The sequence below is a fragment of the Odontesthes bonariensis genome, chromosome 21 (genome assembly GCF_027942865.1).
Source record: "Odontesthes bonariensis isolate fOdoBon6 chromosome 21, fOdoBon6.hap1, whole genome shotgun sequence".
In the NCBI taxonomy this organism is placed as follows: domain Eukaryota; kingdom Metazoa; phylum Chordata; class Actinopteri; order Atheriniformes; family Atherinopsidae; genus Odontesthes; species Odontesthes bonariensis.
Window position 1 is genome coordinate 30605382 of NC_134526.1, and position 25131 is coordinate 30630512.

Genomic DNA, 25131 nt, shown 5'->3' on the forward strand with positions numbered 1-25131 from the left:
CAGGATGAAAACCCTGGCAAGAAGCTACGTGTGGTGGCCTGGTCTGGATGCGCAGGTGGAGGAGAGGTGTAAGACGTGCACCCCATGCCAACGATGTCAAAAGAGCGCTGCCCTCACACCGCTGCACCCATGGCCCTGGCCAACAGGTCCGTGGCAGCGAATCCACATCGATTTCGCCGGACCCTTTGAGGGGTGCATGTTCTTCGTCATGGTGGACGCTCATTCCAAGTGGCCCGAAGTCCGATTAAAGGATTCAACCTCATCTACAAAAACGATTGAAGTCTTAAGAGGCCTCTTCAGTCATTATGGAGTACCAGAGGTCTTAGTGAGTGATAATGGGCCTCAATTCACTTCTGAGGAGTTTGCCCACTTTCTATCATCCAATGGCATTACGCACAAACGCTCCGCTCCTTTTCACCCGGCAACAAACGGCCTGGCAGAGCGTTTCGTGCAGACATTTAAACATTCTCTGAAGTCGTCCAGGGGTACAGCTTCAGTCCAGCGGCGACTCGATGCTTTCCTGCTACACTACAGGAACACCCCCCACGCCACTACAAAGGAGTCACCTGCTATGCTGTTTCTCCGCCGCAGACTCCGCACCCGCCTAGACCTGCTGAAACTGAGCGTGTCAGCAGTGGTGGATCGAGCACAAGAGGACCAACAGCGACACCGTGGCGCACACACTAAAGCGAGAACTTTTGAAGTGGGAGACCCAGTGCTTGTCAGGGACTATCGGAAGGGGGAGGAAAAGTGGATCACTGGTACGGTTGCATCACAAGCAGGGCCAAGGTCGTACCAGGTGGAAGTTGCGTCAAATCAGCACTGGAATCGACATGCAGACCAGATGGTGGCCTGTCACCCCAGCATTGTGCAGCCGGCCGCAGAGAAACAACCAACACCCACTGCAGTCGTTCCAACAGCAATGACTGACACCGGTGATACGTCGGAGACGGCGAGCCCTGTGACGGTAACAAGCTCACCACCTTCAGGTCAGTCAGACTCGCATACCAACCCCGCAACACCCCAGCCAACACTGAACCGATATCCAAGACGGATTTGCAAACCACCCGACAGACTGAACCTTAAAACAACTGGGAATGGTCTCTGAAATGTTTAGTTACTGAGTGTTGTCTCAAGAAGGGGGCACAATAATCCCCCGACACACTCAAAGGGTTGAGGCAGTCTACCCTCACCCTTGAGTTAGGATGTCATGTTCTATAACTGTTCGGTTAGTACAGGTTTAATGTTACTGTCTATGAATTAGGTTCCTGAGCCAATACTTCTTTAAATACATTTTTGGGAATCTGGGTAAGTGAATAAGAGGGGAGGAGTTGTGATGTATTGGTACTTCATGTCGTGTCCACCACACCACTAGGGGGGCCCTCGTACCTCCTATATGTATTGTGACTGAAGTAGAATATACCAGGGTTTAAATACCAAGCTCAGATGCCGGTCATGTTTGTGTAGCTCATATCTTTGGCAAGATATTATAGATAGCCTTCAGTTTGAAGTCCGCGTCGTACGCGTGTGTCTTGACAGGTGCCATTTTTGGGTCCTTATACACACACACTGTAATATTATGGTGAATCACAATATATATTACTCCGCTACGCTCATGACTACTGTAGCCGTAATGCTGCGGTGCGGCTTTGTAGTTTACCAAAGTCTTACTAAAACATTTTGACAGAGCGCCGTGTACCACACAAAATCGCTTCGGGGTCAGTAAGCTAACAAGAATTAATCCATATATAAAGCGCTCCGGGTTATAAGGCGCACTTTTGTTTTTTGAGAAAATTATAGGCTTTTAAGTGCGCCTTATAGTGCGGAAAATACGGTACCAGTATTCTGAAGATATTTCCAGAGGGATTTATTAATAAATCATCCCTGGCCTGATTTATGTGACATTATAATCCAAAAATATGGCAAAATATATTTTGATTTCCTAGGTAATGAAATCCTGAAATCCCTGTAATCTTCTTTTCATCTTGTGTGTAAACAGAATGAAAACTTTTTCTCCATTTTGTTCCCGCTCTGTATCATAAATGTCTCCTCTTCAACTCATCTTGATTAGGGGTGTTGTTCCAGGCATTACTTGGGCTTTGGAAAGCTCAGCCAGTTGCTCCAATAGCAAGTTTCCTGTTGCCATGGTTATGCATCATAACGGATGTAAAAAAGATTGCCAGAGTTATTAGCAGAAGTCCTTTCACCAGCACACGATTGAAAAAAATCAGAAAAATGTTTCAGAAATATGTGCTTTCACAGAAAAGAAGCTCAGTAGAAATCTCAAGGACATGCAAAGAAAGACACAGTTTGTCCAGAGCTACTACCACAGGCTGCCTACCTCTAGAGCGCACCATTATGAAAGGTTTTTTTGAGTCCTACTCATGGTGGGAAATCTAGGCTTTCTGCCCAAGGTCATTACAGAACCTTACTAAAGGGGGAAAAGCAGGAAAGAGAAAAAATAAAATAAAGTAAAAATCAGTGCCCATCCTGGTTTGTTTGGCAGAGACAAGCTCTTGTTAAATAGAGCAAGAATCAAGAATTTTTATTGTCGCTCTGCAGGCATAATGAAATTTAGTTCAGGAGCTCTTGGCTTGGGATACACAAAAATATATAAGGCATACAGTATAAAGATATCTAAGTTATACAAAAAATAGTAAAAGTCAAAGTAAAAAGTTACAGTGCAATCCTATTGTTTTGTGACTGTATTGCACATGTTGCAGCATAAGTAAGTCTGTCAAATAAAAGTGCAGTGCGAGTGTCTGTCTGCAGGGGTTTTTAATAATCAGTCTATGGGTGGAGGTGGAGGGGTGATGGATTTTACAGCTCTGGGGAAGAAAAATCATCCTAAACCATGTGAGAAGTTATCAGTGTGAAATCATTTTTAAGATTAATTGCTTATAGTTTCAGGTATGACTAAAGTCTTAATAAAGGTATAATTTATCATAGGAGTGTTGCATTAAATTGTATTAGTGTTAGTTTGTGGCCCAAATAAACCCAATGCTACTTCTGTGAATAGCATTGTTTCTAGGGATGTCCTGATCAGTTGTTGTTTTTTTGCATCTGAGTCATTTGATTTTGAGTATCTGCCGATCCGATACTTTTACTTTTTTATTTTATCATTTAACTAATTTAATTAGTTTTATCGTTTGAAGTGTTTATTTGTTTTATTAATTTATTTAATTAATGAAGTAATAAACAAATTCTTGGAGTTTAGTGCAACAATGTCTAATATAAAAACGAGCAGCAGCTCAACTTGAATTACCTGGCAGGCATGTAAACAAATAAGCAAATAAAAGTGCCACAGTGTTGTAAAGTAAGGCCAGTAATGTGCTTTTGGGAACTGCACTCCTAATTCGTCTTCTCCTCCTCTGGCTTCACAGAAGGAAATGTACGTTTTTCTTGATTTAAAAACCAACATCTCTACCTTGTCAGGTTTGAGCCTGTTCCTGTTCTCATCAAGGATGTTAGCCATGTCCTTGCCACCTCTTGAAATCCCAAGTTTGCATATCTCACAGTTTGCAATCGCAACGTTTTTGCCATCCACTTTAAAATACCTCCACACAGCGGACATTTGCGCCCCCAGCTTCAAGCTGCTGCCGTGTTCTGCTTCGCTTTACGGCACGCAGCAAAGTGACGTCATGTTGCATTCGTTGTTTCTGTGTGGAGTTGAGACCATAGACCTAAAAATTCGGGGAGTTATGATTATTGTATTTGGGGATATACACCTTCCTCAGTCCAAATAAATTCAATGTGGAGGCATTGGGGACCCATCCCATCCGGCCGCGCTGATATGTCAGCGTCAGTCTATGAGGCGTCTACGTATATTATGTCTATGGTTGAGACTGTCTGACTCTGTACCACCACAGAACAGTTAATACTAAACTGTTATTTTTCCCATTTGTTTTGAAATATTATAGTTCTGATTTTTAAAGAAAATAAAAATAATTTTAAAAATTGAAAAAGATTTAAAAAATGAGAATAAATATATATAGATAGGCTATATATCCGATCGAGTCAGAAACCACGTGATCGGCCCCGATTTTCCGATCACGTGATCGGATCGGGACATCCCTAATTGTTACCAATACAAAATGCCCACTTTTTCAACAATATTTTAATGTGTGCTATTATGTTTGTGCCTCATTTTCCTTTTGCTTAATCTTCTTTTTTTTTTTTCTAGGGCTATCTGTTTATTTCAGTACTGGTAAACAGCAACAGTGAGCTAATCCGTCTCATCAACAATGCCATCAAGAATGACCTGTCCAGTCGCAATCCCACCTTCATGTGCCTGGCACTTCACTGTATTGCCAATGTGGGAAGCCGTGAGATGGCAGAGGCCTTTGCCAGTGAGATCCCTCGCATCCTGGTTGCTGGGTGAGTGTAAGGCCTCCACAGACTTGCTTTTATTTATGGATATGCGTGTTTAATGTGGCTGCCTTGTATGTTCTGCTTTGTTTGGACCGTAGTTTGTGCACGTCTTGGGAAAATAATGCTATGCTTTTAGCAAGCGTCAGTATGTAGGGGACCAGTGTAGGGCCAAAACTGACCAGATGTAGGGTCATAGTAGCCGTAAGAATGTAAAAAAAAAAATAAATAAATAAATAAAAAGTTTGGTCCACACTTAGCCATAGCTCTGATGTGTCTTTTCCACTGCACGGTGAAAAATATGCTTGTGAAAATTGCTGCTCGGTATAATTTTAGAAATTTACGTGGGGACGGTGCCTATGGCGTGTCTTTGCCTGGTATGAGTCATTTGTTATGCCTCCAGTGGAATTCTCCGGTAATGCTTGTAGTACAGAAGCAAGTATGTCAACAATTACGCCCATGATGGAGCAAGTTGATTATTTGAACATATGATTAAGAACCAAGTATATTCCTGATGTAACTGTTGCTGAAGTGTGAGGAAGTTGAATAAACTTAAATCATTGGTTGTCCTATTTTTTGTCTCTTGTGATTTCCTATTGGCTAAGGCCAACTGACTTCACCTAACTGCTTCTAATATGAATGTTTCACACAACAGTGATACAATGGACAGTGTGAAACAATCGGCTGCTTTGTGTCTGCTGCGACTATACAAGACTTCTCCTGACTTGGTGCTGATGGGTGAATGGACATCACGCGTGGTGCACCTACTTAACGACCAACACATGGTAAGAGCACCTGAACCGACCTTCAGATAACTGGAATGATGTTCCATTAAATGGTAAATTCAACTGTTGGTGTCCTCTGAGCTGTCGTTAGTTGGTGAGCTAAAGAATTTTTTGTTGTGGGTTTTTGTGCCTGGCTGGGTTTAGGGTGTGGTGACAGCAGCCATCTCTCTCATCACCTGTCTTAGCCAGAAGAATCCAGATGAGTTTAAGACCTGCGTTTCCCTGGCTGTTTCCAGACTTAGCAGGGTGAGTGTGTGTATGTTTGTTGAAAACAAAACGAAACTTGGACATTGTTGTTTACATTTTTCACTGTAGATACTGGTCAGTTTTGGACTTTGTGTTAGTTTGGGGTGTCAAATGTTAAGTTAAATCATGATGATGGATAAATTGTACCATCCAAAGTGGCTACCACATATGAGCACTTAAAGGTATTACCCCTAGCTACTGCACTACCCTTATATAACGTTATGCAACTAAACCCTCTTGAAATGTCCGAAAGAAGCATTTCTTAAAATGAATAGAAATCCTGTTAACTGTAGTTGTATGCTGAAGTCATTATTCAAAGTTACGGACTTACTGTTACTTCAGTGCTGAACCAATGCAAAACACTGTTTTCCAGATTGTCTCATCCGCCTCAACAGATCTGCAGGATTATACCTACTACTTTGTGCCAGCACCTTGGCTATCTTGCAAATTACTACGCTTGCTGCAATGCTACCCTCCACCAGAAGATGGTGCTGTCAAGGGTCGCCTGGTAGAGTGTTTGGAGACCATTCTCAATAAGGCTCAGGAGCCCCCTAAGTCCAAGAAGGTGCAGCATTCCAATGCCAAGAATGCTATATTGTTTGAGGCTATATCCCTTATCATCCACTATGACAGGTGAGTACTCTGAGCAACATCACATGGGTCTCAGACTTGCTAGTTGCACTGGTGTTCCTGACTGGATATTTTAAAAGCACCAGCATACAACTTAGGAGCACCACCCTTATTTTTCATCTTGACTGAAACTTTTCAGAATATACATTAGTAGCTCAGGAGGAAGAGCAGTTGTCAATCAGAAGGTTGTCAGTTCAATCCCCAGCTTCCCTGGACCACATCTTAAAGTGTCTTTAACACTGTATATGGTGGGTGCATGTATGAATGTCGCTTGTAGTGTAAAGGTACTTTGAGTGCTAGATATTGTGGTCTAACTAGACTATATATGTACTACACATGTACATTTACAATTTGCAGACTGCCCTTTTACTTTAAATGAAAAACCTTGCAAAGTGAAAAGAAAAATGACAAATCCCCAAATATCCCTTAAAATATTAATCTTCAAGATCACAGTTTTTTGTTTTTTTTTAATATAACAGCACATTGGTATTTTTGTCAATTTAAAATCTAATTGGTTGACACATTGTGACAGTGAACTGCAGAAATTTGGTACCCTTGATATTTGTTGGATTTACTTGAAATCAGTTTCTGTGAAGAACAAGGTCTTGATGTGACCCATGACGTTGGTGAATGTCAGATCTTTTCAAGTTTTGTTGCCATAGTCTTTCTGTTTTGTGATGATGGATTTAATGGTGTTCCATGGGATTTTCAAAGATATATATTTTTTATAACCCAACCATGAACTTTTTTTCACTTCTTCGCAACTTTGTCCCAAACCTATTTGGAAAGTTCATTGCTCTTCATGGTGTAGCTTGCTTGGTTGTGCCTCTTGATAAATGATGTTGAAGGTTTTTCAACTTGGATTGTGCATAGGTGAACCTTGGAGATATTTAAGTATTTATGTGACTTCAAAAGGTAAGTAGTAGCACCAGATCTTTTTTATTAGCTTCATAGCAAAGGGAGTGAATACGTACGCACACACCACTTTTTGGTTTTTAGAGCAACACTAAAGATGTTTGTAAACTTTAAAGTCATGTGCTTCTAATGGGCTGAAGTGCCCTAGAGTGCCTGGGGGCTAAGATTCTAAAGTTCATGACTTTGGTTTTTAGCCTCCGCACCACAGTGTTTTGGCCTCTTAAGCACGACAATAGATTTACCTGTATGGCTTTACATGTGTTCGGCTCACATGGAGATGTGTTTTTATGACACATGGTAGCATATCCCGTTAGGGCGACCGTGCTTGGGGGTTAGAGTGGGTCGTTCAATAACCGGCAGTTAGATTCCCACTCTCGCCACTCAAAAAGATTGGTGGAATTAGTGCTGCGCGGTATGACCAAAAATACATATCACGGTATTTTTTCATGGTATCACGGTTTCACGGTATATCACAGTATTTTTTTTTTTCATGCATAATTAGGTGTTCACAGCATTTTCTACAGATTAAGAACAGAATTAAAAATTAAAATAAAAAATCTTCAAAATAATTCCTTCGTTAATAATTGGTCACACAGAACTTTATTGTATTAATATTCACATCTTCATTGTAAACAAATTAATAACATAGCTAATTACACTGATACCTCCGGTTCAGGCTGGTCCTCATCCTCAACACGTGTCTTTTTCAATCATGGAAAATATTTTTCTGGATTGAAGCAGCAAACATTCAGTGTAAGAGTTTTAAAAAACCTACTTTATTTGATTCACAGCTGTTAGTGTTTAGACCTCGACAACCCAACTACATTATTTTTTTTTTTTTTTTTTTTTTACGGCAAACTTGCGACTAGTTAACTTTATAAAGAAGGCGTAATCGCTTGTTTGCTACGGGACGGGACGAGACAACATTGTATTAAAAATATTAAATATTTTTATAGGACTTTTTAATGGGAGCTAATCTAACGCGGCGCTGAAGCTAGCAAGCTTCCATGCTTCCCAGGCATGATCTCGCTGATGGAGACACACGCGGTGTGCACGGAAGGGAGGGGCTGTGTGTGTGTGTGTGTGTGTGTGTGTGTAGGCTGGCAGAGAGACGGAGGGAGAGCAGGGAAAGGAAATGCAGCTTAACGAATACCAGTATTTTTTAAATAGCGTTAAAAATAGACAGTAAACATGCGTGTTTAGAAGCGCAACACGGGGGTCCTGTCTCAAACAATGTCGCGCGACGCAGCGTTCCCCCCGTTGTGTAATCAAATACACCGGTATGGCGGTATATTAAAAATTCATATCATAACGAAATTATAAACCGGTATTCGGTGTGAACCGGTATACCGCCCAGCACTAGGTGGAATGACAGCTGGAAGGGTGGCAGTCCACCTCCAACGGCCAAGGTGCCCTTGAGCAATGCACCGTACCCCCATGCTCCCCCAGGTGCTCTGATTGGCTGCCCACCTATCCAGTGTATGGCATCTGTCTCCATGAGTGTTCAACAGGTGACATCCTGGATAGGTCAAATGCAGAGGAGTAATTTTGTGTGACTACATGACAATAAAGTAATTGTAATTTTAATCTTCTTAAACTGTAAGGGGAACCATAGAGCAAGAAATTGCCCAAATCTCTAGTGTTTCTTTGATTTATTAGAATTTCTTGAAATACCTTTTTTTTCTCATAAATTTTACTGAACCAATCTGAAATATTTTGTTTTGGTCTATTTTACATAAATTACAACAACAAATCCATTTAAATTACAGGTTGTAACACCAAAAAATATATGAATGAGGACTTCATTCACTGCTCTTTACTGAAAAGTGATGGGTATATATACCACCTGCCCTTTGATACTGGATTGAGTTGTCACCGTTTAATGAACAAGGACCGACTCAAAATTTGCACTCGCAACTTCTCATATGCATGTGGTGTCGTAACTTTGTGCATTCAGCGTTACATGCTATTTTCTGCTTTTTAGAAACTCGACAATTTTTTATACATACACTGGCACAAAAAGTTAGGGATATTCGGGTGAAATTTTGAGGATGAAACTAAAATGCATTATAACCTTTACAGGTGAATTTAATGTGACCTTCTGTAAAGAGATCAGATCTCTGATGTAGGGTGGAGCCTGACCATGCAATGCTCTGAAAGTTAAAACCAAAATTTTGAGATTTATCCTAGAGGAAACTGGTAGCCGATGAAGAGCTTTAAGAATAGGGGTTAAGTGAGTCCTTCTATTAGAGCGGGTCAGAATTAGTTATACCAAAAACACACCAGCTAATTAGTACCACTAATTATTTCATTTAAAGGTTTTCAGCATATTAACTTCATTCAACAATTGTACTAGGAAACCTACATCTTTATGAGGAACGTGCCGATGTTCACACATCGGGAGCACTACACAGTGTTCAATGTAGCATGAGAGTTAGGAGCGGACCATTTGGTGCCAAAAACACACCTATCCAAACAACCGCGGGTTGTCTGAATTACAAAGCATAACCTTTCAACGAGAAAGCACCCATTACATTAACAATGTAATGGCATAACAATAATGTTCCATTATTAATGTCCCCCCCCCCTTGGTGGCACAGTTTCTTTACAAGTCCAGTGTTGAACTGAATCGAGTTGGTATAACAATTCGATGAGAAGTGGTTGCTGCACATACAGTCTTTCGGTAACATTTGCTGTAACATTTGCCTCAAACATAGTTTATTTACTGGGCTCTTATATCCTATGAGGCTGTTACTAAATTTAGGATGCTTGCTCCTCAGTACAGCGAACAGCAGAACATGTTCATGGTGAACTTTTCTTCATTAGCCCAGCAGGCTGGGAGCAAGCAGGCAGGGCTCAGAGGTTGGGAGCATAAGAGGCAGGGTGAGCTTTAGGAGTGACCCAAGGTTACACTGAAAATCTGAATGGATTGTTAAGTGAGGTATTTTCGAACCCAGGGGGCCTAAAACGGATAGCAGGGTTGTGAGATTTCTGTGTTTTTGGGTTGCTTGTGACTTCAGAGACCCAAATGTATTCTCTTAAGCACAGAAAAAAGGATTTTTTTCCCCCCATAGTTTGCCCCCCTTTAGACCTTGAAATCAAAGCGTAAACTCTATTGATTGTGCCATGCACTTGCTGGCCTCTTATTGGCCCAAAGGTAAAAATAATTCTATAGTTTACAGAGCGCAGCTCAGCTGAGTGCAGAGTTTTCCTTTCCATTTGTCAATTTACAGCAATAACTCAATTTTAGAACAAATCTTTTCAAAATCCCTAACATAAATTTAGTCTACGAATGCTTTTCTGTTTGGACTTTTGGATCAAGTAGCTGTTTGGAAAAAGTGTTTTGCCTTAATCAGTGTGCTGTTATTTAATTGTAAATGCGTATCAATTATTCATAAAGTACAATACTGTAATGTTTTGCATTGCTCACTGAGCATATTTGACACTTACATTTCTTTTAATTAAAAGTTTTTGTTTTTATATCTTTACAGTAGTTTCACATTTGTATTTTGTTAATAGCAACTTGACAGTACTGTTTAAAAAAAAAAAAAAAAAAAAATTAATCGTTCTTTCCCCATACACTGCAAGCAGTAGCTATTTCTGATTCATTTTGTTGGGGGGCAGTCATCACAGTCACCACTGTTGCAACATGAATTTTGCAAGTCTATCATTGCTTTGAAAAACTCTGACAACGCTTGAAGAAAAATGCTACAATTGAAGTGCATTTTTATTGTCCCGCAGTGAGCCAAACCTTCTGGTGCGAGCCTGTAACCAGCTGGGCCAGTTCTTGCAGCACAGAGAGACCAACCTGCGATATCTGGCTCTGGAAAGCATGTGCACTCTGGCCAGCTCTGAGTTTTCCCATGAAGCTGTCAAAACACACATCGAGACCGTTATCAACGCCCTCAAGGTGGTGCCTTACACTTTAAACAAAATATTATCTCTCACATGACAACACAACCTTATCTTCTCACAGGATTTAACATAGCTGGTGTAATGGTCATAAGCACAAAGCAGTCTGTACATTGTTCGCTTGTAGACATTGTTTACATCTGATGTATGATCGTGCCACCATTTTGTTGCTATTTCTCTGTTTCCGCAGACTGAGAGAGATGTGAGTGTTCGACAGCGAGCAGCTGATCTGTTATATGCCATGTGTGATCGTAGCAATGCTAAGCAGATTGTAGCAGAGATGCTCAGCTACCTGGAGACAGCAGACTACTCTATCAGAGAGGAGATGGTAGGTGTGACTGCCAGTTTTTTTTTTTTTTTTTTTTTTTTCCTCCACTTCAGGCAGCTGGTGGCTCATTTGTTCCCTGACAAATATGGACACATTTAGCACTGTTAAAATAAGCACAAAGGAATAATTGATTCTACTTGTACACAGCCATAAAAAAGTAGGATTACTCTTTTCTGACTAAATCAAATTTTAAATTGGGATTTAAATGATTCATAGATTGAGGTAACTTTATGTATTCATTCTTTGTCGCTGAAAGCTAAGTTGTATGTTGTACATATTTAAGGATCTTCCCTTCTTTCTCTTCCTCGTCTTCCATTTTCAGTGAAACCCTTAACACTTTTGATTGAGCTGTAATTTGTTGTGCCCGTTTTATTTAGGTGCTAAAAGTGGCCATCCTTGCAGAAAAGTATGCTGTGGATTACTCATGGTATGTTGACACCATTCTCAATCTCATCCGCATTGCTGGGGATTACGTCAGTGAAGAGGTATGGTACCGTGTTATTCAGATTGTCATCAACCGAGACGATGTGCAAGGCTACGCCGCCAAGACTGTCTTTGAGGTACCGCTGAGCTATAAGTACATCTACCTTTTCAAAAGCACACTAACTTGGAAAAATAAACATATAGTCTAGTGCTTTAAATCTTCAAATCCTAATTTCCTTGTGAATAATTGCTCTTCATCAGATGTTAATCTTGGGAAGAGTTTTTCTTTTTCTTCTACTGCACAAATTGTAGATTGAAAACACTTAGTAGAGTAATTTTTCTTCCAGGCCTTGCAAGCTCCTGCCTGCCATGAGAACATGGTTAAAGTCGGAGGCTACATTCTCGGGGAGTTTGGTAACCTGATTGCTGGTGACCCACGGTCCAGGTATGTTAGCTTTTGCATTGCAAGGCACAGACACTAAATTTGAAAAGGTGGATTATAACCTTGTTGTTCTTCTACCTTCTAGCCCCCTGGTCCAGTTCAACCTCCTCCACTCCAAATTCCACTTGTGCTCTGTGCCGACTCGTGCCCTGTTGCTGTCTGCCTACATCAAGTTCATCAACCTGTTTCCAGAGACCAAGGCCACCATCCAAGAGGTGTTGCGCTGTGACAGCCAGATCCGCAACTCTGATGTGGAGCTACAGCAGCGTGCTGTCGAGTATCTGAAGCTCTCTTCCATTGCCAGCACTGATGTCTTGGTTAGTTTTAATGGCCTTGTTTGATTAAACCCAAAACAACTCCAATCCACTAATCAGTGATTTTTGTAATGACCACAGTTCAAAACTCTGTACTGTTGCTTTTGCTTACTATGGGATTTTATGAATTGAATCGGATTCTGGCAAGTCCAAAACCCAAGTTTTGAATCCTCCATTTCTCCAGGCCACTGTCTTGGAAGAGATGCCTCCTTTCCCAGAGAGAGAGTCGTCAATTCTGGCTAAGCTGAAGAAGAAGAAGGGGCCAGGAGCTGTGTCCGTGACAGAACTGGAGGACAGCAAAAGGGAGGGTGGGGAGTTGAATGGAGGGGGCGAACGAGGGACAGACACAGCAGTCATGGCTACTTCTAATGCTGTAAGCAGAGTGTGTAGGGCTACATAAACAGCACTGGCGTCAATATAAAAAGTATCCAATATTTTCGTTTCTTTGCTACAAATTCCCTGTGCTTTTCAGTCCACCCCGTCACCGTCAGCAGATCTGCTTGGGATTCGTTCTGCTGCTCCGGTTAGTGCTGCACCAAGCAGCACTGGCAGCCTGCTGGTGGATGTCTTTTCGGAGGCTGGGCCTGCTGCACCTACTGCTGCTGTGAACGATGATGGCTTCCTAAGGTAAAAAGTTATTCAAGATCAGCGCTTCTTTTTTTCTACCTTTATACCCTAGTGTTCATTTTGTCTAGTCCTAAAATTATTCATCAAACTTTTATCAACCCTTTATCTTTTTTTCTTTTAGTCTAATTTATTTAGTCCGACCCATCCTTGGGTCTTGTGAAAAGGCGCTGTATAAATCTTAAGTTCTAATATTATCAGATGTAGACTATATGTCAAAGTCCTGTAGAAGTGGCTGTAACTGTAGTTAATCTAGGAATAAATTTAAAGCGCAAACATTTCACAAACTGCAGTTTTCAAATGTGCCATAACCTAGTCCCGTGCACCCCCATCATTGTTCAATATCAGATATTCTTATATTCACTCTTACAGGCAGTTAAGTGTTTGCACTGTGGAACCTGATAAAGGATTCTGTCTCTGAACAACATGATACTATGCAGACGATCAAAGAACCAAGCAGAGCTTTCCCTTACAATGAAAATCTTATTTTAATCATTTAAAATTAAATTGCCAGAAGCCACTCTGCATTAGTTTAGCTTCCCTGTGAACTAAGGGGGAAAGAGTTGTCTCTGTGCAGCAGTGTTAATTTCGTCAGCTTTTTTTAATTTAGTCTTAGTCTTAGTCACAATGTCGAAAATCAATTTTAGTCTTCGTCAAATTTTAGTCATTTTAGTCAACACTGTACAGAATAGAACTTCTCCACACACTGCTTCTCTTTTTCTCTATTTTATTTATATAACACTGTGCAGAATAGAACTTCTCATCTTGGCCACCACCGGCATCGGCGGCATGATCAGTCATTATCATGCAGGTTGTTTTGTTGTCCTTTGCGTTGTAAACGAAATGGCTCCATACATCCAGGCATTGTTTTCGCCCAGCTCCAACAAACCGTATACCGGTATCCGAGCCCGACGCCATGACTGGACTGCAAAGTTGAACTAGCTATGGTTAAGTTATAGCTTGCTATCGGCTACGTTACTTGACTGATTGAGCCGCGCGAGGCACTGTGGGACAGGCGCCGTGCAGGGACAAACAGGGCAACAGCGCGTAATCTTCTGAAGTTCAAGAAACATTTATATTAACAATTACAAATTAATTATAAACAATTACATTTTTTAATGTCCATTCGTCCATGGCTTGTAAATTTCGTCTTGTCTTAGTCTCTTTAACGAAAATCATTTTTTATTCTCGTCATATTTTTATTTTCTGGAAGCAATTTTGTGCGTCATCGTCTCGTCATCGTCACGGAAAAAAGGGGCGTTAACGAAATATTTTCGTCATCGTCCTGGTTGACGAAATTAACACTGCTGTGCAGTCATTTTTCATGTTCACATTTAAAAAAAACTGACTAGAGCCAGAGTTACTTGTCTACATTGCAGTGAAGTCAGCCAGGGATTCCTAATCCCTTCAGATACCAGGAGAATGTTCACCATTCTCTCCTACAAATAAGATTTTTAATTTGAGTGTAAGTACATTTTTTTCAAAACGCGCAGTCGTCTGAGACATACATTGGTACATAATCAGCATTTTCCAAGCCACCGGGCACATGCCTCTCCATGGTAATTTGCATTGAGAAGAAAAAAACACCCTTATTTACCCATAAATAGTAACAAAACATTTCTGTAGAGTCACATAGAAGAAAAAAAAGTGAACTAACAAAAGCAAAGAATAAACGCCATATGTGAGAAGGGAGTTGATGTCATAGGAGAGAGATCCCTATCGGAAATAAAAAAAAATATTGAAGTCCAACAGTACCATACAGATGAGACATGTCTGAGTACAGAGCACAACAGAACTTGAACCTTTAGCTACGCACAGTAAAAGTATCATCACAGATGCAACTCTGTCCTGTTTGATTTTAGCTTGGTGTTGATTTGTCCAAGGGAATTGAATATATTTGGGTGCAGGAAAGTGACAGCATCCAACACGGGTGGCATAATTCACCTTGGTGCCAATACCCAAAATCCCTTCTGAATATTTTCCTAATTATTTATTGTGCAGTTAGTATCTCTCTGTACAGAGGTCTGATAGCATAAATCTAACAAGATCTTTATTGGGAAGCAGTATCTGCTCAGAAGTCTCTCTGCTCTCCCTAATAAGATGAGTGCTCTCTCTGAACACCTTCTCACTGCAGAGTGCACGGATTATCATTTTATAACACCTAATTATGTCACTGGAGATTTTTGTAAGTTTTGAAGAATTAGGTTACACATGTGTTTCTTACAAAACATAATTATATATTTTGGGTAAATAAAAGGTATGTGGCTGTTGAAATTGCATTCTGTGATGCCAGCAGTCTCTCTATTTGAAGTTCCATGTTCTAACACTAGATTCCGTGCACAAGCATTGTCAGAGAATTACAACTTGGTATATTCCTCATATAGTGTGTTCTCATGCACTCACTGACCACAGTTAATAAGTGAGGGCCTAAGTTTCTTGCTTTCATGACATTAAAGAAATCTTCCGACTGTAACCTTTGACCTGACTGTCTCAGATGAATGTATATGTATAAAAGACACTTGCATGTTATAAGTCTAGGCCTGTAGCAGTTTAACTATGGGATGTTTCAGGGTCACCTGAGCCAATCTTAAATCCTAATCTTAAAGTTAGAGAGGGTGTCTGCTTCCCGGACATTTACTGGCAGCTTATTCCACAGAGAGGGGCCTGATAACTGAAGGCTCTGCCTCCCATTCTACTTTTAGAAACTCTGGGAACCTCAAGTAAACCTGCAGTTTGGGAACGAAGTGCTCAGTTAGGAAAATATCTTACAATGAGATCTTTAAGATATGATGGAGCTCGGTCATTAAGAGCTTTATATGTAAGGAGAAGAATCTTAAATTCTATTCTGAATTTAACAGGGAGCCAATGAAGAGAAGCTAAAACTGGAGAAATATGATCTCTCCTGTTAGTTCTCATCAGAACTCTGGCTGCAGCATTTTGGATCAACTGAAGGCTTTTCAGAGAATATGTGGGACAGCCCAATAATAAAGAATTACAGCAGTCCAATCTACATGGACAAATTTTTCTGCATCACTCTTGACAGAATGATCCTATTCTGGCAATATTACGAAGGTGAAAGAAGGCAGTCCTAGAAACCTGTTTTATATTTGTGTCAAAATCATTAACATGCCCCTTTAATTCACCAAACAGAAATCTCATTGTTCAAGTTGGTGTGTTGCGAGACTAAGGGAATCCATTTATCATTTGTTCATTCCATTTTCAAAATAAAACAAAAAATGTAATAAAATCTTATTTTTCCAAAATATAATTTTCTAAACCAAAATGAAAAACTGAAAACCAAACATTTCTCCATTTTTCAATTTTATATTCTGATCAGAAATTGAGGAAAAAAAATTCAAACGACAGCTTTGTTGTATATTGGTTTATTAAACTCTATTAAACTTGTAGTTGTATCTTCTCCGTTTCTGTTCAGTCGACAATGAGTTCTACACTAAAGCTGTGCTGAACTGCTGAAAATACATACACAATGCAATATTTTCTTACTTTCTCACCAAATGGATTTAGAAAATGATCATGATTGAATGCCTATTATAATGTTTGTAATTTGTTGCAACCTGTGGCTGTAGATACCGAGCAGTTGAATTGATAGTTTATAATTGGCTAACAATTTATGCCACCTTTGAGCACATGTATGTATTTCTATGTTTGCTGCTTTTTAACATTAGTAAATATGATATATTACATTATTTAACCTTTCAGTACAATTTATCACGCTCCCACACAAGGTGGGCTTAATCAGTGGCTTAATGAGCTATGTTGAGCCGAAAGTTTGTCCTGATTTTCTGAAGTCTTTTATATACAACTGATATTTAACTAAACAGATTTAAACATTAGTTCATCTAAAAGCTATTAATAGCCTGTCTAATCAATTGAATTAGTTTCACTTTGATATTGTCTGAGACTTGGATGATTCCCACATCAGGCCATTTTAAGCAATGTGCAGCTCACAAAAACAACTACCTTTTACAACTAATAGTTTTTTTTGATCGCAGTCATTTCTATATTAATTATTTCTATATCATGAAGGTTTCTGGTTCAATATCACTTACTATTTAAAATGGTCGTGGTTTGATTTTGCAGTTAGAAAAGACTAAACTAAAAACAAACTGTTGTGTGTTTTCTTGGTAGCAAGGCAGCGGCAGGTTAAGTGATGGAAAGATTGGTTTTTCACTTCCTAAACCAAAATGAAAAATCAGAAAACAAAGCATTTTTTTAAATTTTTTGTTTAATATTAAGAAATTATACAAGGATGATGGTGCTGCATTTCTGCTTTGTTTTTCAAATATTTAACAATTACAATTGAATAAGTAGTCCAAGTTCAATACTTTATTAATTTCCGAAGGAAAATTATATTACTGCAGCATAAATTATTATTAAAGATGAGCTTTTGGAATAGTTGACTAAACTTAAAATAAATATCAGCTGACAAAAGTTAAGAAAGTTGAAAGTGCAGCTGAGATAAGTATGGTAGAAATCATATACGTATGTATGTGTGTGTATAAATGCGTACTGTTAACTTGAGCTTTATTAAAGCTCTAATTTTAGAGCAGCCCTAAAAAACTTTTTTAGTCTAACCCTACAATTCAACATAACATTCTGTTTTTTAACAAGAAAATTTTGTTTAACACGTGCAACTTGTTTCACTCCAAGTTTCCGAAATTGCTTTTCTTTTCATTTCAACACTCAATTCAATTTGATTTATTCAGTGTCAGATAACAAATGTGCATTTCGAAGATACAGTGCCATTCAAGCCAATTATAATCCAGTTCATAGTTATCCTAGCATACTACAATAAAATTCATTAATAATAAAAATGAATACAACTGTACAATACAAATTAATATTATTCTCAATTAATCCAACACATGCAATGCCAGCTTTAAAGACCGGGCCAGGAATACCTGCCGAGAAAGAGCAACACGAGTCAATGACAAAGATGATGCCATAAGTACACGGAGAGGAAAGAGACGACAGTTAAAAGGGGTGCATGATGGGAGGTTCGTCAGCAGTCTATATCAGCATAGCAAAGGGACGTGTCAGGATCACCTGAGCCATCCCTAACTATCAGCTTCATCAAAAAGGAAAGTCTAGAGGTTGTCTGCCTCCTAGAGGATCCTGATAACTGAAGCCTCTGCCACCCAGTCAACTACTTTAGAGACTAAGAACCACGAGTAAGCATGCAGCCTGAAAGCAAGGTGCTCTGTTGGGAAAATATCCAACTATGGAAGTTTCAAGATACGACAGCGCTTCATCATTAAGAGCTTTACATGTGAGGAGAAAAAATTCACATTTTAGTACCTGGATTTACCAGGGAGCCACTGGAGAAATGTGACTTAACTGATCTGATGCACTTCTTATACTGGGCAGGGCAACATTTATTTTTTACCTTAGTCTTTTTAAAAGTTATTTTTATTATTATTAGGGGTTTTATGAAGTATTAGTTGGTGTCTCACCTGCAGACCCCTGTCAGAGCATACCCAGTCAGGAATTTGGATGCTAAGAGCGGCTCAGTATGGGGGCCCCAGTAGAACACATTTAAATGATTATTTCGGTTAAAGCAAATGTTATGTATTGTGTTGTTTTTTTTTCGCACCACTGCTTCACTCTAATATCAGACAGTTGTTTACTGTCACTAATAATTTCTTAAACAACCCCAGTGCACTAAGTAGTGCACTAAATCGTTCATGTGCTTTTGTTTACTTCTTAAACTGTGGCAAATGTAGATGGTTTGTTGAGGTTTGTGGTGTGTATGTGTTTTTAGACTACTATGCATCTAATGGTAATATGTCTGTGTTGGTTGTCGTCCCATTCACTCTTTTTTTTTTCTTTGCTTTATCTTTGTCTAATATGGACCTGCCAACCTGAAGACGTTCACAGTCGGATATTATGTGCTGTTACCTTTGTGAAATAGAACTTTTTTTTTAAAGAATCTGTCTGTGAGCTCTTACTTGAATTTGGCTGCCTCTCTTCTTTCAGAAAATAAGAGGAGAATTAAATAAGTGCGGAACAGCCAAACATTTGACTTTTTTTTTAAGAGCCATTTGAGCATCAAACACTTTCTAAAGAAAGTACACATCCTTTCAATTTTAATGTTTTACATGTCAGGATATAAGAGTAAGACAAACTGGTCCTTAACAAGTCTTAAACTGTGATAAATGCAGCCTCAGATGAAGAACCAAGCCAAACTGTAGAAGTAGTACACCCTTCAATGCTCAACTGTAGGCAGGCCTGATGCTTGGAATTGTAGCAGGAATTGATCAAGATAATTAGACACACAATTGGGGACACGATTTGGGGACAGAATTCAATTCAGTGATGCAAGACGTTACTCTATTCAAAATGAACGACATGAGAGAACATTAACACGTGAAACGCGTATGTGTGAATCCAGCCTAACTGCTGTCAAAGGAATTGAGAGGGTCAGTAGCAGCTACTAATCAAATTAACTTGATGGATCATCCAGAGTTTTGGTTCTGAACAGTTTTATGTTGATCATTCTGAAGTGACAGAGATTATTCACTAGTATAAACATTAAAGACAAATTTAATCAGGAGTAGATGTCCCAGCAAGTTTAAGAACTACATCTAAAGCCTCCTTCACACATGGGTTGTGCCTCATATGCAAAAAAAGAAAAAAAGAATCCACCAATGTCCGTCCTTGTAATTCACACAACCAAACAGAGCAAGATCAGCTTTTTTTTTTTTTTTTTTAAAGAGGGGCTTTAAATGTCATTTAATGTGTTTTTTTTTTTTTTTTAATTTATTAATTTTTTTATCTGAAGTTGTATTTTAAAAATGTATAATCCTGGAAAGGATCAGATTTTTTGTCTTTAAATTATGTAATAACTCAAAAAACCTTATAATCCAAAGAGCGTACTTTCCTTTTGACATTACTGAAGTTGGGCAGACGGTCTCAAACATTCACACCTGAAACGGAAGATGATGGTGTAGATTTCATGGTTGGCAGGTCTACGACACTTGTCAGTCTTCTTTGAATCTTGCTATGTATGTGACTGTCTTTTGTATTTTTCTCTCCTTCCCTTTTCTCTATTTTCCTGTGCGTGTGTTTGTGTGTGTGCATTTGTGTGTTTTGACATGAATGTCTGTCTCCTGTCTTCTACCGTGATTGGACATTGACAGAGATCTGGAACAACCCACTGAGACTTCCGATTCCCTATTGGTGGAGGGTTCTGGTGACTCTGAGTAAGGGTGCAGTGGTAAACTACAGAATTAGATGACTAGAAAAACACAAATGTTACACTACCACACTATTTTCAGGAAATACTTTTTTATGTTTGATTAACTCATTGGCTGCCAGCCATTTTCAGTTCAGAGACACCCATACTGCCAAGTGTTTTACAGTATTTTGACTGATTTTCCAAGACCCACAGAAAAGTGTGTCTTATGACTATGTACACACCGAAATTACCAAACGAAAGAGTAGACTCTCTTCTTTCATCAGGACAAAAATGTTTGTTTCTACCATTTTCAGTCCTTTAGTAATAGACAGTAGAACATAGGTTGGTTTCACCAAAAACAGCTGTTTGACCCAAAAAACGGAGAAAACACGCTTTTTCTTTTTTTGTGCAAAGTGGCACTGCTGCCACCTTGCGGGTAATTTTGCCAGTATATTCTCTGTTTAGTGTTTACAAGCCTAAGATTTAGTGACGAACTCCACTAGATTGTCCCCGCAATTGACGTCTATAGACGTCTTTGGCAGTCAGCGTTTTTTTTTTTTTTAAATTGACGTCTATAGACGTCAATGGCACTGAAAGAGTTAAACACATTATTAGTTCAGGGCACAAGACTCCTAACAAAAAATATGAAGAGCTCTGGCCCAAAATTTGGGAGCATAAACACAATACTATCAAAATTTCTTCCCATATCAACTGCATTACCATAATGAAAGATTTAGTTATAAAAGACAAAACGGATCAAATTTCAATCTTTTTTCATCAAGAAAATTAGTGAAGTAGTGCTTTTTAAGGAGGATTAACTGTTATATTTTAAACACGAGCCAAGTCACTGTATCTGTTAATCTCTATAATTTACTTTTGAATAAAATGGCAGTTAGGTATTTTTGACATCTAAACAGTTTGTTACAGTTTAGTTACCAAAGCATTTATCAGTAATGCAGTTAAGGGTGATACATTTTTGCAAAGTCACACAAACCCTAACCCATGCACCCAGTTATAAAATATAATTGCACTGCGTCAATGATGGCAAAATTTGATTGAATAGTTATAGAAAGCCCTTACAGTAGCTTTAGGCACATGAGCTAATTCGACTTGTGACTTATGATTAATTGTTGATGCTGCTAGAACTGAGACATTCAGCAAACATAATTGGGTCAGGTTATGGTTGGAGCTTGACTGTGCCATTTAACAAGGCAGCCTTCCTTGTAACGGTCTACATGTACAAGAGTGGATTTGAGTTTGGGTTGAATTGTGTCGGACACCTCGATGCTGTGGTGCGAGTAAATCATTCTGCCGCTTCTAACATTCTGTGTTGGAGATGTACATGTAAGTATAGCCAAAGTCACTTTATAGACATTGTATTTAAGTTGCTTAAATTCTCATTTTGACAGATGATGCTGTGGTTGTAAAATTAGAGCATTAAATCATTAGAGCAGAGCGACAGTCTGGAAATGCTTTAGGCAACCGCAAGTAGACTTTTTTTCATTCATCATTTGAGACCTGTAGCTGTCCGACAAAAGAAATATGTGAATGAGAGCAGCTTTATTGGGATTTTTGGGATGTAAATATACACTCGCACTTTACTGTTTTTAGATGCAAAAGAATGATCATCGGGCTGCGCGGTGCTGTCGTGGTTAGCTACGTTGCCTCACAGCAAGAGGGTTCTTGTTTCAAATCCTGGCTGGGGCCTTTCTGTGTGTAACATGAGCCGTATTCAGACTGTAGGAACCTTTGGCAGTTCCTATAACCTTTTAATCCACGGGGCCGTTTTCTCCCGCATTCGCACATACAGGAACTCGGGACCATCGCCCTTAGTTCCTATAACTATTTAGCTCCTTCTTCGAGGCTGGGTCTGTTCTGGGTTCTATAGGAACACATCTGACGGAGGTGTTTGGTGGTCGTTAGCTACGCCCCTTGTCATGCTGTCACGGCTGAAATGTTTCCTCATACGACACGGACACAACCGGCGGGTGTTTAATAAGTTAAACTTACACGTGGTCTCCTTTAGCCGCTTTCGGACTGTAGGAACCTTTGGCAGTTCTAATAACCTTTTAATCCGCGGGGCCGTTTTCTCCCGTGTTCGGACATACAGGAACTCGGGGCTTTCTCCCTTAGTTCCTATAACTATTTAGCTCCTTCTCCGAGGTCGGGTCTTTTCATGGTTCTATAGAACGATCTGACGGAGGTGTGTGGTGGTTGGTAGCTCCGCCCCATGTCATGCTATCACGGCTGAAATGTTTACTCAGACACGGACACAACCGGCGGGTGTTTAATAAGTTAAACTTACACTGGTCTCATTTGTCTGCAGCGCTCTGCTCTCCTTTCTTCCTTCATGAAATGAAAAAGTATCTCCTGACTCTCTCTGTGAGCTCTTCCAGCCTCGATATTAGACGCCTGATGTGATTGTCCATGATTAATATCACCATCATGCAGACCATAAACACAGTGGCCTCCCCACTCTCCATATTAGCTTCTTGGTGGTGTTTTTTCTACTCTCCTTACTTTTACCGTTTTGTTTTGTGTTTGAATGTAGCGCTAACGGCTAACACGTCACTGAAGCAGACGGCTGCGCGCGGCGCATCAGTCCCTATCAGGTCCCAACTCATGTGCGAATGCAGACTGAAACAGTTCCGCTGGGGAAGGATAGTTATCAGAACGAAATTCGAGGAGGGTAGTTCTGATAACTACTTTCTTAGAACGGTCTGTCCGAAAGCGGCTATTGTCTGCGGCGCTCTGCTCTCCTTTCTTCATGAAACCAAGAAGTATGGCCTGCGCTCCATCCTTCGTCTCCTGACTCTCTCTGTGAGCTCTTCCAGCCTCCATGTTAGACGCCCGATGTGATCGTCCATGATTAATATCACCATCATGCAGACCATGAACACGGTGGCCTCCCCGCTCTCCATATTAGCTTCTTTGTGGTGTTTTTTTCTTCTCTCCTTACTTTACGCGGGTTTTGTTTTGTTCTGTTTTGTTGTTGAATGTGGTGCTAAAGTAACACGTCGCTGTCGCAGACGGCTGCGTCGCATCAGTCCCTATCAGGTCCCGACTCATGTGCGAATGCAAACTGAAACAGTTCCGCTGGGGAAGGACAGTTATCAGAACGAAATTCGAGGAGGGTAGTTCTTAGAACGGCTCTGTCCGAAAGCGGCTGTGCATGTTAGTTTAATTGGTGACACTAAATCGTCCCTAGGAGTAAATATGAGGGTGCATGGCTGTTTGTCTCTTTTGTCTCTGTCTGATGGACTGGCGGCCCATCCAGGGTGTACTCTGCCTATTGGCCCATGGCAGCTGGGATAGGCTCCAGCCCTTCCGCGACCCTGCAATGGATTTAGTGGGTATAAAAAATGGATGGATAACACCTTGAAATACTTTCAGGCATGTGTTCATTTTATGGAGTCGTGACTTTTTTGAGTCCCATTACTGAAAAATAATACTGACACTTAATGAAAATGTGCTGTTTTTTTCTTGCGGTGGACAGGTCTGTTTGATGAGATATGATTGTGTAGGCCGACACTACAGTTTGAGAAAACGCCATCATTAGAATTGTTACCATAGTTTGAATTCAGGGTCTTAACATATAAAAAATGGCTACAGAGCAAGCGAGAAATGGCGTCCAAAGAAACTGGCATGTGACGTCAACTTCACATTTTCTATACACACATTGTGATCCCATCTCTAACTGCATTATCTCTGGGTTTGCATGGTTTGGAGAGGCCGAATCAAAACGAGCACAATAATTGTTTTGGTTTTTTAAATAAAATTTTATGTCATAGTTATGCTTTTTGACACAATCAGTTGTTCTACCTTCGTAGTTTGTAGCAGCTGCTAAAAAGGTAGATCCACAATTAAAACAGCAAATTAGTTTTGACCATCATTTAACTGATATATAAAAAATAATAATAAAAAAAGGGAAAAGATGTCAGCAGAGATGTCCTGCTTTTCCATTTGCATTGTATTTTTTCCTAATTCCTTCTAATTCTACAGCATCCAATATAACTTGCTATAGAGATTGTGGGATTAACTAACTGGACAGATAAAATTAGATTAACAGAAATTTATTTCAATGGAAGTTATTTCAATACTTTATTAGTCCCAAAGGAAAATTACATTGTTGTAGTATTTTTATTTATTTATTGTTTACTTTGGCACATGCTTTAAGCCTAATAATTCTGTTAATAATTATTTTGTTAAAGTCTGTTCCAATTACTTTTTAATCGCATTATATTTTAAACACATGGATGGAAAAAGAGCTACTGACTGATTATAGTTACCAGCCTTTAGACATTTTATAGACATTACACAGCCTATATGGAAATCTTCAGAATCTGTACCAAATTAAAGCTAAAAGTTTCCTCTTTACTATGATTATTAGTGTTTCCTTTATTTTTCCATGTGTATTCAGTAACAAAGCCACAGAAATTGCCCAAATACATACAGACTGAATGAAAACTTGGATATAGTAAAATATCTTTCATTGTGTAAGATCACTTTTGTTTAAACTTGCTTTCACTAACCCATTCATTCACACATTGTTTTATCCTTCTTTCTTCTACCTCTGTTTTTCTCTGACTTATCTTAATCTCACTGTTATGTTCTGTGTTGAAAAAAATGGCTTTTTCATTTCTCATTTCTGCTCTATCGTTTTTTTTTGTTGTTTTTTTTGCTTGTGTGTGTGTCCATCCCTCTTTGTGCTATGGTCTGTCTCTTCATCCCTGGGCTGTCTTTTGGTCTTTCAGCTCTGCTCCTCCCTCTGAGGATCCTGCTCCTCCTTTGTCTGAAGCAGACGAGCTTCTTAACAAGTAAGGTCTTTCTCTTCGTTTTGTCAGGTCCTCTAATAGCAGAATAATTGTCCTTCAAAAAAAAAAAAAAAATCTCCTACAGTAAACGGTGCAAAAGCAGTTGGATTTACTTAAGTTTTTTACGCAATA

At 39.5% G+C, this 25131-nt stretch overlaps 1 protein-coding gene across 3 annotated transcripts in view; it reads left to right on the forward strand.

The window, feature by feature from the left end:
• Positions 1 to 25131, forward strand: part of ap2a1 (adaptor related protein complex 2 subunit alpha 1) — a 62962-nt gene that overhangs the window by 23831 nt on the left and 14000 nt on the right. The window contains exons 3-15 of one of the 3 annotated variants that reach the window (XM_075453866.1): positions 4184 to 4377; positions 5024 to 5153; positions 5298 to 5399; positions 5773 to 6032; positions 10686 to 10854; positions 11047 to 11184; positions 11562 to 11744; positions 11955 to 12052; positions 12135 to 12366; positions 12548 to 12736; positions 12836 to 12990; positions 20148 to 20210; positions 24940 to 25002. In XM_075453866.1, the coding sequence (XP_075309981.1) occupies positions 4184 to 4377; positions 5024 to 5153; positions 5298 to 5399; positions 5773 to 6032; positions 10686 to 10854; positions 11047 to 11184; positions 11562 to 11744; positions 11955 to 12052; positions 12135 to 12366; positions 12548 to 12736; positions 12836 to 12990; positions 20148 to 20210; positions 24940 to 25002 (1976 nt within the window). The remainder of the gene's footprint in view (positions 1 to 4183; positions 4378 to 5023; positions 5154 to 5297; positions 5400 to 5772; positions 6033 to 10685; positions 10855 to 11046; positions 11185 to 11561; positions 11745 to 11954; positions 12053 to 12134; positions 12367 to 12547; positions 12737 to 12835; positions 12991 to 20147; positions 20211 to 24939; positions 25003 to 25131) is intronic. The other 2 variants (XM_075453867.1, XM_075453868.1) reach the window with 2 other exon arrangements.